General features: G+C 39.9%; 1 protein-coding gene across 6 annotated transcripts in view; it reads right to left on the reverse strand.

The window, feature by feature from the left end:
• Positions 1-8,181: 8,181 nt before the first annotated feature.
• Positions 8,182-19,409, reverse strand: part of PHKA1 (phosphorylase kinase regulatory subunit alpha 1) — a 171,903-nt gene continuing 160,675 nt past the window's right edge. For all 6 annotated transcript variants that reach the window (XM_027963242.3, XM_027963241.3, XM_027963240.3 and 3 more), the window contains 4 exons: positions 14,322-14,492; positions 11,956-12,009; positions 10,094-10,294; positions 8,182-8,782 (listed from right to left, as the gene is read on the reverse strand). In XM_027963242.3, the coding sequence (XP_027819043.1) occupies positions 8,609-8,782; positions 10,094-10,294; positions 11,956-12,009; positions 14,322-14,492 (600 nt within the window). In that variant the 3' untranslated portion in view covers positions 8,182-8,608. The remainder of the gene's footprint in view (positions 8,783-10,093; positions 10,295-11,955; positions 12,010-14,321; positions 14,493-19,409) is intronic.

The following is a 19,409-nucleotide window of genomic DNA, read 5'->3' on the forward strand; positions in this document are numbered from 1 at the left end:
ATCACACACTTTCAAGCAGAAAAGCAGGAAATTTGGATTTTTTAAATCTCTTGCTATGTATTCTTTAGCTAGAATGTAAGCTCTTATACTTCTTTTGTATCTTCCCATAGAAACTACTTCAAACTTCTGCAATCATTCTATCATTCATTAAACTTTATCTGACATCAACTAGGTGTACAGTATAGCTGAGGATTCAGCCTTCAGGATGAATTACAATCTGATCTCTTGTCTCAGGGATTTGCATTTTTGTAGAGGTGAGACAGATACACAAGAAACCATAAGCAGTACAGAGTCAGATAATGAATGTAGGATGCTTAGGTTATTTAATTAATAAGCATTAAGTACTTAAAATCTGGTGCTTAATAAATGGCAAACTAGGGTTCTTACTCAGTGGCATCTGAGAGGGTCCTAGAGAATAGATGAGATTTTACTTGGTGAAGAAGGGAGCCAGGGGAGGGGCAGGCTGACTAGAATCAACAGCATATGCAAAAACAAAAAGGAAAACATTTCTAGATTAGTTAAGCTGAAGGGGCTGGCTCATGAAGTGTTTTGAATACCAAGCTAAAGAAAATAAACTTCACCCTGTGGGAAATAGGGAGACATTTAAACAGAAAACTTAAAATGAAGGATTTCTATGGGGTCGCACAGAGTCGGACATGACTGAAGCGACTTAGCAGCAGCAGTATGTAGGGAAGATTAGACACTGATTAGATATCCTACAGGCAGTGGGAGTGCTGCAATGGTTCCGATAACAAGTAACAGTGACATATATTTTGTTTTGCTTTTTGTTTGGCTGCACCATGTGACATGTGGGCTTTCATTCCCTGACCAGGGCTGAAACCTGTGCCCCCTGCAGTGGAAGGGTGGAGTCCTAACCACTGGACTGCCAGGGAACTCCTAAGTAATGATAATTTAAACTTGGGAAGGGTTAATGGAAACAGAGAGAAAGAAATAATGCATAGGGTAGGTTCAACAGGACTTCCTTACTACTAACTATTTGGATATTGGTGTGAGAAGGAGATGGAGGGGAGTCACTGAAAATTCTTAAAAGTCTGTATGAAGAGAATGTCAGTAAATATCAATATAAGGAACAGGGAAATTAGGAGGAGAACTCAGACGCGAGGGCAGGTGCTTAACCCATTTTATTTTCCCTCATACATAAAGTGAAGTAAAGCGGCTCAGTCGTGTCTGACTTTGCGATCCCATGGACTGTAGCCTACCGGGCTCCTCCATCCATGGGATTTTCGAGGCAAGAATACTGGAGTGGGTTGCTATTTCCTTCTCCAGGGGAACTTCCTGACCCAGGGATCGAACCCAGGTCTCCTGCATTGTAGGGAGATGCTTTACCACCTGAGCCACAAGGGAAGCCTCTACATAAGAGATAGATAAGCCTCTACACAAGACTCCCCCATACATAAGAGATAGCTAAAGTCATAATAGTGGCTGAGATAGCCAAGGGAACATGGCTTTCTCCAGTATCTAATTGTCATATTGTCTATCAATGTCTAAATGTCATATTTAACTTAACATTTTCAAACCAAACTCCCGATTTTCATATCCAAGTCTTTGCCACCCCTTCCCCATTTTTCATAGCTCAGTAAAGATACCAACATCTATCCAGCTGCCTAAGCCAGAAACCTGGGAGTTATTTGTATTCCCTCCTTTTCTCTCACTCCTAAATCCAGTCTATCAATATCCATTGGCTTTACCTTCAAGACACGGCTTCCCTGGTAGCTTGGACGGTAAAGTGTCTGCCTACAATGCGGGAGACCCAGGTTCAATCCCTGGGTCGGGAAGACCCCCTGGAGAAGGAAATGGCAACCCACTCCAGTATTCATGCCTGGAAAATCCCATGGACCGAGGAGACTGGTGGGCTACAGTCCATGGGATTGCAAAGAGTCGGACACGCCTGAGCGACTTCTCTTCTTCGAGACACATCCTAACTATATCCACTTCTCTCCTCTGCGCTGCCACCATCCCAGTCCTGGCACTGTCATCTCTCACTTGGACTTCCTGCAATATCTAACTGGTTTCAACTTCCACTCTTGTTGACTTCTAGTCTATTCTTTGTCTGGATGAGCTTCATAAAACATGCAAAGCAGATTATGTTACTTTTTGAAACTTGCCCCACACCATGATGAAAATCCTTGAGCTAAGAAGAAGAGAATAATTTGGGAAATACCTGTTTTGGGGAGTTAGGAGAGAAAGAAGCCAAAAAGGAAACAAAAATGTTGAGTGAGAACTAGTACAGTTTTATAGAAATCAAGGGATGAGAGAGTTACAAGGGAGATGTAGTAACAATGTCATGTATCACAAAAGGGTAAAAAAAAAAAACAACCCTTTTTGCCATTAAGGGTTCACTGGTGCTCTATGAGAAATATACGAGGTAGGGAAGGAAGCCAGATAGCAAGGGGTTAATGAGTGAAGCCAATGTGGTCAAGTGTAGCTTCCTTTTAGAAGAATTTTGACTGTGAAAGGAAGGAATTAGTATTTCTAACTAGGGAGATATTAGGGCCTAGTATTTTTTTTTAGGGTAAGAGAAATGCACGTGTTTACAAGGAGAAAGGAGCCTATGGGACTGTAGGAGCTGACTAAAAGGTGAGATCATGACAGGTTGGAAGTACAAAAAGGAAATGGAACTTGTCTAGTGCTTTTATGGGTAGGAAGTGGAAGGATGATGGCAGAATACAGACTGGCTAAGTGAGAATCTAAAATCTGGACTCTATTTGAGGTGAAAATGGATTGTTCCATGTGTTCTTTAAGTTCTAGCAACAGGCAGCTGAACATGTCAACAAGGGGGAGCATTGCTTCTAAACTGGAAACAGTATCCTTGTTTGGCATACAATGTTGCAAGATGGAAAAAAATAAATTGTTGCTTAGGGATCTGAAACTGGTAGCATATTCCTGCAGCAAATCTTACAGGGAGGCTGCATCCTTATTCATGGTTAGGATAGAGCACAAATCATGCCACAGGTTCCAACCTCAACTTTCCATATGCTTAATACTTCTATGATCCTTAAGAAGAAAACCTTTTCCAAAGCATCAGATTTGTAGTCGGAGGACTTGAAGTCAGAGGAAATAGGTTGAATCTTGGCTCTACAGTTAACTTAGTGTGGTGACCCTGGGTAAGTTCCTTGATTCCCTTTTCTTAGGCATTTTTGCTAAAGGTAGTTTTTGAACTAGCAAGGTCATGATAGGCTGTGCCACTTCTTTTGATGATCTTTTCTGCCTTTACTTGCTGGCAGAAGCAGGGAGAAGGGAAAGCAAATACATTAAGAAGTTACTACCCCTCTGGCCATTCTCTTTGTGCATTTTATCATATGCCCACTGATGCCTCAACTGTACTGAACCAAATGACCCTAGTTTTCACACCATTTCCTCATGTCTTTTCTTTGGAAAGGGTCAATTGTTGAGAATGCGAATTCTAGAGTCAGACTGCTTGGGCTTAGATCCCAGTTCTACCACTTCCTGGCTGCTTGATCTTCAACAACTTGCTTATAATGCTCAGTGCTTCAGTTCCATCATATGTAAGATGGGGATGACAACAATTTCTATCTTACATGGTAATTATGAAGACAGAATAAGATGGTTCATGCCAATAGAGATGCAGACAGAGAGCAGACTCGTGGACACAGTGGGTGAAGGAGAGTGTAGGGCAAATTGAGAGAATAGCATTGAAACATATACATTACCATATGTTAAATATATACCTAGTGGGAAGTTGCTGTAGAACACAGGGAGCTCAACCTGGTACTCTGTGACAACCTAGAGGAGTGGGATAGGGGGGTGGGAAGGACATTCAAGTGGGAGGGGATATATGTATAACTATGGCTGATTCGTGTGGTTGTACAGCAGAAACCAATACAACATTGTAAAGCAATTGCTCTCCAATTAAAAAAAAGATGGTCCATGCCAAATGCCTGTATAACAATGTCTGGCATTTGGTAAGCACTCAAATAATGATCATTATTTGCTTTAAGAGCTATTGTGCCAAATATTCCTTAATTTGGGGGAAGTCTCCACCCCACTGTTATCTTTACCTACATACCACTACTGCATGAGTACCATTACTAGTTTGAGAACAGGTCTTTGGCTTTTAGGCCTAGCCTTAAGAGAAATCAGACTTCTGCTAAATATAGGGTGACCATACCATCCAAACTGGGACACATTTAATGACAGAGAGTGCTATTAATAATTATACCAGGACAACAGGCATAAATGGGGACTGTCCTGAGCAAACCAAGACCTAAGGCCACTCAAGTTTAATAGGAAATGAATATTAAATATGGAAAAACACTGTATTTATCTCCATTCCATTAGTACAGGTACTAGGTATTTGGTAAGTACAAAAAGGGTTTTTTTTAAAGAGTAATAACAACTTTTGACCCATCAGCTGCATAAAATTCTCAGAATGTCGTATAACCTAACTAACCAGGATGGGACTGCAGAGATAGTTCATCCTTGCTGGATAAACCCTCTCTTGTTATACAAAAGGCTAATGAGTAGCAGAAACAAGATTCTGCCGAATATTCATAACATTTAGGAGAGCGAACAGTTTTTAGGTATCTTCTAGTAGTGCAGGGGCACCATCTGCACACAAATGTACTGCTGAGCAAAAATTAGTCTTATTCATTCATCAGAACAGGTTCCCTGATGATATCAATAAGCTAGTTTAAATTTAGTGAGCATAGTTTAAGTAGCTGTGCATGTGAATAATAAAACTGCATTTCTTTACATATATTACATATTATATAATATGATTTATGTATTAATATTATCCTACTTTGACCCAATTAATGAGCTTTGACTGTACTGCATACCTAGAGTATGTAAAATAGAGCCATGAAATAAACTCCAGTCACAGAAACACATGAGGCTTTGCACATTGGCACCAGACATAATTTAATTGGAAATTCTAATTTTTTATTCTATTTTCAAAATGTAAGTGCTTTAAAAAGTCTAATGTGTTTTTTAGTGTTGCATACTTTAAAATGAACAAAATATGAATCAAGTTTTCTAAACAGTTGCTTTAAAAGTGAAGTAGCTCTGTATGGGAGGCATAGTGATAGATAATCTCATATACCCAGAGAAGTATAGCCATCATGTCAGTTCAGGTAAATTTGTGTGGGAGCTAGTGGTGACGCTCAAATGTGCCACTGCAGATGTACTCCCCATGGCTGGGGTACATTTGCAGCCAGTGAAAAGATAAAGAGTTTCAGATCAGTTCAGTTCAGTTGCTCAGTTGTGTCCGACTCTGCGACTCCATGGACTGCAGCACGCCAGGCCTCCCTGTCCATCACTAGCTCCCAGAGTTTACTCAAACTCATGTCCATTGAGTCGGTGATGCCGTCCAAGCATATCATCCTTTCTCCTGCTTTCAATCTTTCCCAGCATCAGGGGCTTTTCAAATGAGTCAGCTCTTCACATCAGGTGGCCAAAGTATTGGAGTTTCAGCTTCAACATCAGTCCTTCCAATGAATATTCAGGACTGATTTCCCTTAGGATGGACTGGTTGGATCTCCTTGCAGTCCAAGGGACTCTCAATACCACAATTCAAAAGCATCAGTTTTTCGTTGCTCAACTTTCTTTATAGTCCAAGTCTCACATCCATACATGACCACAGGAAAAACCATAGCCTTGACTAGACAGACCTTTGTTGGCAAAGTAATGTCTCTGCTTTTTAATATGCTGTCTAGGTTGGTCATAACGTCTCTTCCAAGGAGTAAACATCTTTTAATTTCATGGTTGCAGTCACCATCTGCAGTGATTTTGGAGCCCCCCCAAAATAAAGTCTGTCACTGTTTCCACTGTTTCCCCATCTATTTGCCATGAAGTGATGGGACCTGATGCCACGATCTTAGTTTTCTGAATGTTGAGCTTTAAGCCACCTTTTTCACTCTCCTCTTTCACTTTCATCAAGAGTCTCTTTAGTTCTTTTTCACTTTCTGCCATAAGGGTGCTGTCATCTGCATATCTGAGATTATTGCTATTTCTCCTGGCAATCTTGATTCCAGCTTGTGCCTTTATCCAGCCCAGTGTTTCTCATGATGTACTCTGCATATAAGTTAAATAAGCAGGGTGACAATATACAGCCTTGACATATTCCTTTTTGGAACCAGTCTGTGGCTTCCTGACCTGCATACAGATTTCTTAAGAGGCAGGTAAGGTGGTCTGGTATTCCCATCTCTTTCAGAATTTTCCATGGTTTGTGGTGATCCTCACAGTCAAAGGCTTTGGCATAGTCAATAAAGCAGAAATAGATGTTTGTTCTGGAACTCTCTTGCTGTTTTGATAATCCAACGGATGTTGGCAATTTGATCTCTGATTCCTCTGCCTTTTCTATAACCAGCTTGAACATCTGGAAGTTCACGGTTCACGTACTATTGAAGCCTGGCTTGGAGAATTTTGAGCATTACTTTACTAGCATGTGAGATGAATGCAATTGTGCAGTAGTTTGAGCATTTTTTGGCATTGCCAAAAGTATAGTTTCAGAACAGGGTGTAAATTTTCTTTATATGTGACCAGAAAATCGTGTAATCAGAAATATACTTACCATGTGTTTCCATTTCCTATAAGAGAAATACTGAAAATGTTGGACATCCTTTCTTTGTTTCCACTATCTGTTTTACTATCACCCTACTATGTTCATTTATTCATGTGTACTCATAATATTGTCACTGGTAATGTTACAATTATTTAGAGAGCCCACCATCCCCATTCTTGGAGACAGACCTGAAAAAAACTGATGGAAAATAGAGGATTGAAGTAGGAAGTTATCTGAATGCAAATAGGGAAATTAGTAGAGTCTTTACAGGAGAAGGAAAATGCTATGGACTGAATGTCTGCATCCCTTCAAAATTCCTATCTTGAAGCCTCAGTCCCCACCATGTGATGGTATTTGGAGGTGGGAGCCTTTGAGAGGTCATCAGGTAGAGTCTGCATGGCAGGCCTGGTGCCCTTATACAAAGAGGAAGAGACCAGAGCTTACTCTCTCTGTGCCATGTGAGGATACAGCAAGAAGGCAGCCAGCTGCAAACCAGAAGGAGGGCCCTCCTCAGACACTGAATCTGCTGGTACTTTGGTCTTGAACCTCTCAGCACTCAGAACCATCAGAAGTAAATGTTTGTTATTTAAGCCACCCTGTCTATGGTATTTTGTTATAGTAGCCTTGAACTAAAACAGAAAGTTAGGAGAAACATTCTTCAATGGCTACCTAAATGTGAGACTAAGGAAGAGGACTCAAGGAGTCCTCCATTATCTTTTGTGTGTCAGCCTGAGACCACAGTCACACACCTCTCCCACACACAGTACTCATATTTACATACATAGACAGTTTGTCAAACATGCATAAAGATATTAATAGATATGCAGAGATATCAAAACTACTTACATTAAGAAAAAGTTCCCATGTATGCTTAGACATACATACAAATGTAGGTGTTTTCAAGAGACAGATATATGCCCACAGATATCAAGATGTACATAGATAGGAACAATAGAACCAGAAAGTAAAAATACAAGTAAATGAGTTTAAAAGCATATAGGAGGTCAGGGAGTTGGAGGGGGTGGATGCTGTAGAAAGTGAGTATGTGAGTGAGACAAAGACCAGGTGAGCACAGAGAAAGAGTACTCAGTAAAGCAGCTATAGATTGGACTACTGGATCCCTGTTCACCAAAGATAGAGGCTTCAATTATTCTCTGTGTTATGTGCTGGCCCACTCTTCAAAGGCATGGATTAGTGTACAAGGCTTTCTTCAAGACACTAACCCATCTGATTCCTTCTCCATTCCCTACGTGTAAGACTCTACCCAAACATCTTCTCTTCTTCCACTCTCCTTTCTGAAATTGGGCCCCCAGCTCCATTTCTCTGGATTATTCTGCATTTTCTGCTACACATACATCTTTGAGTACCAGCAATCTTTGTTAAACGTGATTTCAAGTGTTAATACTGAAATTCTTAAATATATACACTAAACTTGCAGTTTCTCGATATTTCACCAAGAGGAGAATAAGAATTAAGTATATAGATACAGAGAAGGCAAAAGCAGAGGCTAAGTCTGCATAGAAAGGAATTCATCATTCAACATGAGGCAGCATGTGAGTGAAGAAGAAAATTACGATCTGGTACTCTTTTCCCAAGAAAAGGCACTTAGAATAGATAATTTCCAACTTATAGGAGCATAAAATCCAACAATTGAGGATTTATTCACTTGAAATAATGTCCCAACGCACCCACCACTCATTTACACAATGAAACCACACATAAGAAAAATCAAACTTCAGGAATAAGTTATTATTAACATCTGCGCCCCAAACAGGAGTTAGAAAACTAAGTTTGTAACAGATCTAGAGAATAAAAACACACACTTTTATGAACCACGAAAGAATGAAGGCTCGCAGTGAAGAGCCTGGGTGAGCAGATGCCTCCAAGCAAGGGTTCACATCTTCTAAAGCAGTTATTTTATCAGAAAAGTTTGCTCTTCTTGGGAGAGATGGGTTGGCAAGGGACAGGGTAGGAGTGATCAGGTCATCATATTTCAGTTCCATGCATAATCAACGAGGCAGGAACCAGCTGTCAAAAGGCTCCTGGCAGCCAGGCCTAGAGGCCTCACTGCATGGCACAGATGCTGTGGGGCAGAAACTCCTGCACATAGGTGGCCGCTGCTTTGGAGAGGTAGGTCATGGTGCCAAACCTGCCACTGGGTGCACTGTCATACAGAAGAGTACAGATGCCAGACGCAGGATCCTTTGCCAACATGATATCATCTGCACCGAGGGTTTTCTGTTTGGTTTTTAAGGATGGGAAAACACAGGGGAAAGGAAAAATTACTAATCCTACTAATTAAAGCCCTGATTAGAATAACTCAGAGCCTCCTCCCCATCACCAACTAGTTGGATCTTAGGCTGTTTAGACAGCAAGGGATCAGAGTTATACTCAAAATGGTGGCTATGAATTTCTATACATTCATTTTTCACTAGATCCCCAATGATATGAATTATTTTAAAAGTACTAATTGTTTAGAAATTTTGAAAGTTCAATATAATAGGTTAATTAGAGTTTTGTTCGTTAAAAGTCAAAAGTTAAAACTTACAAATCACCCTAGATGAACTTTGGTCTGCATCCTTCTAGTACTACTGATTCAGCATGTATTATTATTATTATTGTTTGGTCATGCTGTGTGGGGTCTTAGTTCCCTAAGCAGGGATTGAACAAGTGCTCCCTGCATTGGGAGCATGGAGTCTTAACCACTGGACCATCAGGGAAGCCACTCAGCATGTATTATTTTATCTTGTATTTGACCATTATTTCTTCTTTCTAAGTTGATTTAATTCAAATGGATCACAAGCTTTCCAAGCTAGAGTCAATACCTAAAAAGGATCACATTTTCTGATACAATAAAGAGCAGTCAGAGTATTTAAAATTAGGACTGTCTTGTGAAATCTTTGAAAAGTCCTAGAGAAGCTTTTAATTTCCTTTGCATGCCCATCCCCAGGGCCTAAAAGAATGAAACACTGATTGCATGTTTTGGAAACTTCTATTGACAAGAGCAGATGCCCTTCACTTTATGTGTGTTCCTACTTTTAATCTAGGAGACATCTGGAAAGCTCTTAGTAGTTTGCATTTTTAAAATGTGGTTAATTTTATGAAGTAAGATTTAATAAGAAAAATAAGAAAATGTAGAATTAAACATGTTACTTTAATATTTTCTTATAGGTAAGAAAGAGCAAAAACGAAACAAACCTAAATCAAATCTTCTCTTTTCCTTAATAGTCCAGAAAGGATACACTACCCAATAGTTTCTTATTAAGTCCTTATCACTACAAAAAGTAGTGTGATAAAAGTAGTATGAAATATGACAAAAAGCATAAAAGCCTCCTGAGTTCCAGGCAACTTTACCATCTAACACAACCACAAAACATGGTAAAAGACAGAGGTCATCCCACAGCCTAGTTCTTGAACAGATGGGGTCAGAGCCACTACAAAGGAGGCCTAGAAAATAGCTGTGAGGCAGATGGCACAAGAAAGTGACCTTGGCTTCTTAAAGAGTTAATATCAGACATTTCCCTTTGAGAAAGTAACAGGTTTGCCTACCTGTTCTTGAAGAAACAAGTCATTGGCAATATGCACTATTTTCTCCACAGCAATGATGCTTCCAATACTATGAATTTCAATGTCTGCCATCATGGTGAGGACAAGGATGGCTTCAACCAGAAGCTGACGGTACTCTGGCTGAGGTACACGATTCAGGACAGACTCCACATGAACAGAGAATTTAATCTCGCCTGGAGTCATCTGTGATAGAAGGGGGAAAAAAAATCAGTTCTTAAGAGCCCATTGTGCTGGGAGGCATCAATTACCTATTCTGAAATGCAGAAGAAATACTGTAGCCAAGAGCACTGTTTCAGTCTCCTTTAACGTAATTGAGTGAGTAAATAGGTTCAATCTTTCTGGAAGGCAATCTGGCAAGTATAACAAGCACCATAAAAGTGTCAATGCCTTCTAACCCATAATTCTGCTTCTGGAAGTTCATCCTAAGGAAATAATTCAAGAGAGGATAAAAGCCCTATATGCAAGAGTGTTTTACAGAAGCCTTAGTCACAAGTATAAAACTAGAAGTAATCTAAACATGGGAATGGTTGTGCAAATAATGGCATATCATGGTATGCCATTATGAGTTTCTGTAGAATCATTAAAAGAATAAATAAGATGACTGTGGATAAAGGAAAAATTTAAGTAGAATCTAAAACTGTACATACATGACAGTTTGAGAATTAGGTAAAATATTTATATACTATTAGATTTAAAAAGGCATGAAGAAATATAAAGTTATTTTAGGGTAAAATGGATTAACAAATAATTTTTGGTAAAACTGTATTAAGCATACACTTTAGGATGGCAATGTAAATTTGGAGTCTAAAGGACTCAAGCCTGCCTTTGCCACCTTGGAAGCCCCAATTCTATGACCTTGGAGAATTTACTTTTCTAAATTTATATGCTTGTCTATGAACTAGGAACTACAACCCCTTTCTTAGCTATCTCACATAGTTGTGCTGAAGATCAAATTAAAGACGATATAAAGGTGTTTTGAAGACTCATAAAAGGTACATTCAGGTATGTATTATTATTAATTTGTTAACATTTTAATCTGGCTTAAAGGCAGAGAGAAGATCAAGAAAGGACACAGTGTTCTTTACTAGAGAAAAAGCCTCTAGGCAGGAGTGGAGCCCTGAAGCACAGCATTAGCTTTCTGTACCCAGCCCTCCAGTCATGATCTACAATTCCAGGGTGGGGATTGTAGCAGAAAATTCTGCTATCTGGTCTTACTAATTTGAGCTCCTTTGTTGATTTTATTTGCAAGCTATTTCTTCATAATTTTAGTCTGATTGGGCAAAAAGCAAAATATGAAAGCACCATCTAATCTATGTCTGTGGTTTATGGCAATGTTTTCCAACCAGGATTATATTATCAGCATTATTCTAAGGATTTTTTTTAAAGTACAGGTGCTCATGTTCCATCCCTGGAGAGCTGGAGATAGTTTGGGTTACTGTGATATATAGTTAGAGCTAAGGACCACTGGTTTATGATCACTGGTTTATAGTTTACAAGCATCTTAGTAGAGAAAGGTAGGGATGAGCAGGATGGGGGCATGAGAAGTCATTCATTCATTCTTAGATTCATTCTCATCTGCCATTTCCAACTCTGGCAATATTCACATAAATCAGTCTAACTTAATCAACCATTAAAAGAAGCTGTCTTTATATAATTAATGTAATACATAATTATTCTCTAATATTCCCATTCTATTTTTTAAAAAATATTCTCTCCTTTCTTCCAATGCATTTCATGTTCAGTTGATTTATGAAAGCACAGATTTGTTATTTTGAAAAGTGATCACTGAAATACTTTAGCCAGACAAGCTATCAATCACATAAATGTGAAAGACAGAATCTTACCTCTCTAGTGGTTGAAGAAGGAAGAACAAAACCTTCCACAGAAAGTCCGTGACACTGCAAAACAGCAAAAACCTGTCACCAAGGATATGCTGACAACTAGAAGACTGTAAGGAGACACTTAGATGCTGAGTAATCACAGGCCAGTGAAAGGCCCTGCAGCCCACGCGTCTTTGCCAAGGAGTTGCGATTGAATGTGTGGCAAGAAGCAGGGTTGGACTTAGGGTACTCAAGGTTCATCCTCTACTTAGGGGAGTAAAAGGCTCAGGAGGATCTACCTGTTGGATAGCCTAGTCCTAAAGATTCAGAGACTATCTAGGAGGATACCATGGTAGGTTCCAGAGCCATCACAACTAGACTTCAGAAAGATTTTTTAGGCTAAAGAGAAAAATTAAATATATGCATGTACTGATATGCATAATTACTACATTTTCTAGTTAAGCATCCCCCATCAGCACTCCTGATCCCCTCACCCTGCTCTACTTTCTCTACAGTACCTGTCATCATTCAACATTCTGTATAATTTATGTGTTTTATTTATTGTTTATCTCTCTCTAGTAGAATATAAGTTCTACACAGGACAGAGATTGTTGTCTGTTTTGTTTTCTGTTGTATACCTGTGAGCACCTAGGACATTGCTTAGTGCACGGTAGATGCTCAAGAAATACTATATGAATGAATGATGGTCTATATCCCTCTCACCATCAATTCAGTTATTAAAAAGCAATGGGAATTAATAACTTGCCATTTTATATTTTAAAGAAATCTAAAACATCATATTTTAAATCACAGATAAATATTCCAATTCAACAGGTTTATCAACTCTACCAGACACTCCCATCCCATGTCTCATATGCCAAATAACAATCCTTATACAGACAATTACCAGCCTAGAAACATATGTACACAGTGATTATGTTACATTCATACTCTGAAAGGAATGGAATGAAAAATACAGAGGGCATTTGTTTTTCCTCTTTATATTAGGAGTTTAAGTTCGTGTTTCGATTCTGCCACAAAATACCCAATTTTCCCAGTTAGATTTGAATGTTCCTTCCCTTGTATTCTCATAGCCTTCTGGGTTTGTACTTCTATCATAACACTTTTGGACTTTCATTATAGCTGCTATGCAAAAAGATGGTATCTGGGTAGAAGAGCACCTAGTACCTGTAGTCTGTGAAACTGAATTGCCACAAGCCAGGTATAAATGGAAAGATAAAGCACATATCTGTTAACACTGTGCTGTAGTTGTTTTAGGGCTTCCCTGGTAGCTCAGATGGTAAAACGTCTGCCTACAATGTGGGGAGGCCTGGGTTCGATCCCTGGGTCAGGAAGATTCCCTGGAGAAGGAAATGGCACCCCACTCCAGTACTCTTGCCTGGAAAATCCCATGGACTGAGGAGCCTGGTAGGCTACAGTCCATGGGGTCGCAAAGAGTCGGGCATGACTGAGTGAAAAAAAAAAGAAAAAGAAAAATAGTTGTTTTATGGAAGGAAAACAGCTGATAGGTACTTTTTGAAAGAAAGATTACCAGAGCTGATAGCTTAAGGAATCCATTTTCACTTTTCCAAAGGATCGCCTGATTCTGTCCCTGGAAGCACATCAGTGTGCAAAAGGGAGAAACAAAACTAAAGATTTTGAAGTCCTGGTTGAAGTGTTCTTCAGGTCATTATCAAGGGCAATGAAGCAAAAAACAGCACCTATGAGACTATGAATGAGACCCATGAATGAGAACTACAGTCTTCTTGGTCTTACAAATCTGTCACAATCATAATGGTGTGATGTCTCCTGGAATGTCTTTGGCAAACTAGGCCTTTGACAGAAAAACAAAAATTGGTCACACCAGTAGAGTCTTTGGACTATTGGCATCACTATGACTGTGTTTATTTAGTAGTTTTCATCCAAGAAAGAATATAGATAAGAGTTTCTCATAAAACTTCCCATACGCCACAGTTGTTTTACTACAGTAACATTTGGTTATTAACAGCACATTGTTACAATAACATTTCTACTCTGCAATAGCTACAAAGAACGTGTCTTTATCACTGCATCCATTCAATTGGCAGTAAGTATATCACAATGTTTCACAATGTCCAACTATGGGCAAAACGATGAGCAGTGATGTTTCTGAAATGTCTTTATAAACCCCACAATGGCAACAGTAATGGAGAGAGACTAAATTATCAATAATATCAAAATAACAAATCAACTATTTCATTTTAATGTTTTCTTCTAGGTTTTATCCATAAGAGCATATGCCTTTTATATAATTGCAATGATATCACAGTCATGTCATATCTCAGACAAGAAGACTGATAATTTCATGAGGAGGGTAAAATAAAGAGATACCTATGGTGTATTATGCTTACCTTCTGCAAAACTTTCCATACTTTTTGATAAAATCCAACTGGGACTCTGTTCAATGCGCCATCCAGCCTTCTTCGGCGTTGCCATTGACCTTGACGACTATCTTTAGATGTCTGTTGACCAAATGCACTAGGGAAGGACCCACTACTTAGACTCATAGAGGTTCCAGGTGGCTTGAGAGAAAAACAGAGAAAAGAACATAAATCAAAAGTCACCTCTGTTTTTATGACTAATGTATGATAGCACAATGAATAATACACACACTCAGCAGAATTATAAACCACAAATTTAAGTGTAACAGCCAAGACACAGAGGTTATAGTGAAGCTAGCAGATTTATGAGTAGCTAGCAGCAATGTAAACAGATACAATCCTTTTAGAAACCATCTAGTGATACATAAGAAGAGCCATAAAAATACTGATGACATGGGAGGTTCTTCACTGTCTCTTTCCAAGGTTATTTCTGTTAAACTTTTAACTGGTCTATGGCTTAGTTTGTTGCTCTCATAGGCTATAACACAAGCTTCAATTTAAAAGAATTGAAATAAGACACAAAGTATGGTATCTTACTACAATGAAATTAAATTAGAAATCAGTAGCAAAAGGAAATTTGGAAAATTTACAAATATGTGGAAATTAGACAACATATCCCTAACTAACCAGTGGGGTAAGAAAGAAATCACAAGGAAAATTAGAAAACACTTTAAGATGAATGAAGTTGAAAACAACATGCCAAAACTTATGGGATGCAGCTAAAGAGAACTTTATTTTATAAATGTTTGTACTAAAAAAGAAGAAATATCTCAAATTAATAACTAAACCTTCTACCTTAAGACAATGTAAAACAGAAGAAATGAAGAGCAAACTAAAATGAAAGCAAGAAGAAGAAAAAATTAAGATTATAACAGAAAGAAAAATAAAATAGAAAACAAAAATAACTGAGGAAAAGCCAATGAAACCATAGTTTGTTTCTTTGAAAATCAACATCAACAAAATTGAAAAAGATTTATCTAGACATACTGAAAGAGGGAAATGTATTAAAAATCAGGATAGAAAGCGAGGACTCACTTCCAGCCTTAAAGAAAAGATTATAAGGATATACCATTGGTAGCCATATTCCCAAGATGGCAGTGTAGAAGGATGTGCGCTCATTTCTCCTGTGAGAATTCCAAACTTGCAACTAACCAATGAACAGTCATCAACAGGAGAATATTGGATCCCACCAAAAGAAAAAAAAAATCCCCATGTTCAAGGGCAAAGGAGAAACCCCAACAAGACAGTAGGAGGAGTGAAATCGCATTTAGACTCAAACTTCATACTGGCCAGAGATGCTCAGAGGGCTCAAACCAAACCTTGTGCACACCAGGACCCAAGTACCCCAAAGAGACTGAGCCAGACCTGCCTTTGAGTGTTTAGGTGTCTCCTGCAGAGGCACAGACCATCAGTGGCCTGCTGTGGGGACAGGGGCTCTGGCTGCAGAAGACCTGGGAGGCGCAGGGTGTGAACCCCACATAGAGCCACCGAGCAGACAACCCACAAACTGGAGAACAATTATACCAAAGAAGGTCTCGCACTGTTGCAAAATTTGAGGGCCCACAGCAGATTTCCCAACCTGGGGATCCGGCAAAGGGACTGAGAACCCACAGGGAATTTGACTTTGGGGGCCAGTGGTATTTCACTATAGAACTTCCACAGGACTGGGGGAAAACGCCCTAGGAGGGTGCACATTGTGTGCACCAGGACCCAGGAGAAAGGAGCAGTGACCCTACAAGAAACTGAGCCAGATGTGCTGTGAGAGTCCTGGAGTCTCCAGATGGGTCAACAGTGGCTGCCGTGGGGTCAGGGGCACTGAGTACAACAGTCTTGGCACAAACCCCTTTGAAGGAGTTCACCATTATTGCCATTACCCTTACTATCAGTTCAGTTCAGTCGCTCAGTCGTGTCCGACTCTTTGTGACCCCATGAATTGCAGCACGCCAGGCCTCCCTGTTCATCCCCATCTCCTGGAGTTCACTCAGACTCACATCCATCGAGTCAGTGATGCCATCCAGCCATCTCATCCTCTGTCGTCCCCTTCTCCTCCTGCCCCCAACCCCTCCCAGCATCAGAGTCTTTTCCAATGAGTCAACTCGTCCCATGAGGTGGCCAAAGTACTGGAGTTTCAGCTTTAGCATCATTCCTTCCAAAGAAATCCCAGGGCTGATCTTCAGAATGGACTGGTTGGATCTCCTTGCAGTCCAAGGGACTCTCAAGAGTCTTCTCCAAAACTACAGTTCAAAAGCATCAATTCTTCAGCCTTCTTCACAGTCCAACTCTCACATCCATACATGACCACAGGAGAAACCATAGCCTTGACTAGACGGACCTTAGTCGGCAAAGTAATGTCTCTGCTTTTGAATATACTATCTAAGTTGGTCATAACTTTCTTCCAAGGAGTAAGCGTTTTTTAATTTCATGGCTGCAATCACCATCTGCAGTGATTTTGGAGCCCCCAAAAATAAAGTCTGACACTGTTTCCACTGTTTCCCCATCTATTTCCCATGAAGTGATGGGATCGGATGCCATGATCTTCATTTTCTGAATGTTGAGCTTTAGGCCAACTTTTTCGCTCTCCTCTTTCACTTTCATCAAGAGGCTTTTAGTTCCTCCTCACTTTCTGCCATAAGGGTGGTGTCATCTGCCTATCTGAGGTTATTGATATTTCTCCCGGCAATCTTGATTCCAGCTTGTGTTTCTTCCAGTCCAACGTTTCTCATGATGTACTCTGCATATATGTAGCTCAGTCGGTAAAGAATTTGCCTGCAGTGCAGGAGACCTGGGTTCGATCCCTGGGTTGGGAAGATCCCCTGGAGAAGGAAATGGCAACCCACTCCAGTATCCTTGCCTGGAAAATCTCATGGACAGAGGAACTTGGTGGACTGCAGTCCATGGGGTCACAAAGAGTCGGGCACGACTGAGCAACTAACACATAACACAACACTCTGCATATAAGTTAAATAAGCAGGGTGACAATATACAGCCTTGAACTACTCCTTTTCCTATTTGGAACCAGTCTGTTGTTTCATGTCCAGTTCTAACTGCTGCTTCCTGACCTGCATACAGATTTCTCAAGAGGCAGGTCAGGTGGTCCGTTATTCCCATCTCTTTCAGAATTTTCCACAGTTTATTGTGATCCACACAGGTATGCCAAACTACAGGGAGGGAACACAGCCCTGCCCATCAACAGAAAACTGGATTAAGATTTACTGAGCATGGCCCCACCCATCAGAGTAAGACCCAGATTCCTCCCATCATGAAGCTTCCACAAGCCTCTTATCCTTATCTATCAGAGGGCATACAGAATGGAAACCACAATTACAGAAAGCTAACCAAACTGATCACTGCATCACAGCCTTGTCTAACTCAGTGAACTATGAGCCATGCCATGTAGGGCCACCCAAGATGGACGGGGCATGGTGGAGAGTTCTGACAAAACATGGTCCCCTGGAGAAAGAAATGGCAAACCACTTCAGTATTCTTGCCTTGAGAACCCCATGAACAGTATGAAAGGCAAAAAGATATGACACTGAGATGAACTCCCAAGGTCAGTAGGTACCCAATATGCTTCTGGAGAAGAATGGAAAAATAGCTCCAGAAAGTATGAAGAGGCTGAGCCAAAGCAAAAACAACCAGTTGTGGATGTGACTGGTGATGAAAACAAAGTCTGATGCTGTAAAGAACAATACTGCATAGGAACCTGGAATGTTAGGTCCATGAATCAAGGTAAATTGGAAGTGGTCAAACGGGGGATGGAAAGAGTGAACATCGACATTTTAGGAATCAGTGAACTAAAATAGATGGGAATGGGCGAATTTCATTCAGATGACCATTATATCTACTACTGCAGGCAAGAATTCTGTAGAAGAAATGGAGTAGCCCTCACAGTAAACAAAATAATCCGAAATACAGTATTTGGGTACAATCTCAAAAACAACAGAATGATCTCTGTTTCCAAGGCAAACTATTAAACATCAGAGTAACCAAGTCTATGCCCTATCCACTAATGCCAAAAAAGCTGAAGTGGAACTGTTCTATGAAGACCTACAATAACTTCTAGAGCTAACACCAAAAAAAGATGTTCTTTTCATCATAGGAGACTGGAGTTCGAAAGTATGAAATCAAGAGATAACCTGGAGTAACAGGCAAATTTGGCCTTGGAGTAAAAACGAAGCAGAGGAAAGGCTAACAGAGTTTTGCCAAGAAAATGCACTGTCATATCAAACACCCACTTACAACAACACAAGAGACAACTCTACACATGGACATCACCAGATGGTCAATACTAAAATCAGATTGATTATATTCTTTGCCGTATAAGATGGAGAAACTCTATACAGTCAGCAAAAACAAGACTGGGAGCTGACTGTGGCTCAGATCATGAACTCCATATTGCAAAATTCAGACTTAAATTGAAGAAAGTAGGGAAAACCACTAGGCCATTCAGCTATGACCTAAATCAAATCCTCTATGATTATATAGTAGAAGTTACAAATAGATTCAAGGGATTAGATCTGATAGACAAAGTGCCTGAAAAATTACGGACAGAAGTTTGTAACATTGTACAGGAGGTGCTGATCAAAACTTTCCCCCAAAAGAAGAAATGCAAAAGGGCAAAACGGTTGTCTGAGGCCTAACAAATAGCTGAGAAAACAAGAGAAGTGAAAGGAGAAAAGGAAAGATATACCTATCTGAATGCAGAGTTCCAAAGAACAAGAAGAGACAAGAAAGCCTTCCTAAGTGATCAATGCAAAGAAATAGAGGAAAACAATAGAATGGGAAAGACTAGAGATCTCTTCAAGAAAATTAGAGAGAAAGGGTCCCAAGATAGCAGAGGAATAGGATGGGGAGAACACTTTCTCCCCCACAAATTCATCAAAAGATCATTTGAACTTTGAGCAACTTCCACCAAACAACTTCTGAATGCTGGTGGAGTACACCAGGAACCCACCAAGGCAGCCTAATCTCTTCAAAAGAAGGCTCAGTTAAGTTCAGTCGCTCAGTCATTGTGAACCTATGGACTCCAGCATGTCAGGCTTCCCTGTCCATCACCAA

The sequence above is a fragment of the Ovis aries genome, chromosome X (genome assembly GCF_016772045.2).
Source record: "Ovis aries strain OAR_USU_Benz2616 breed Rambouillet chromosome X, ARS-UI_Ramb_v3.0, whole genome shotgun sequence".
Taxonomy (NCBI): Eukaryota; Metazoa; Chordata; class Mammalia; order Artiodactyla; family Bovidae; genus Ovis; species Ovis aries.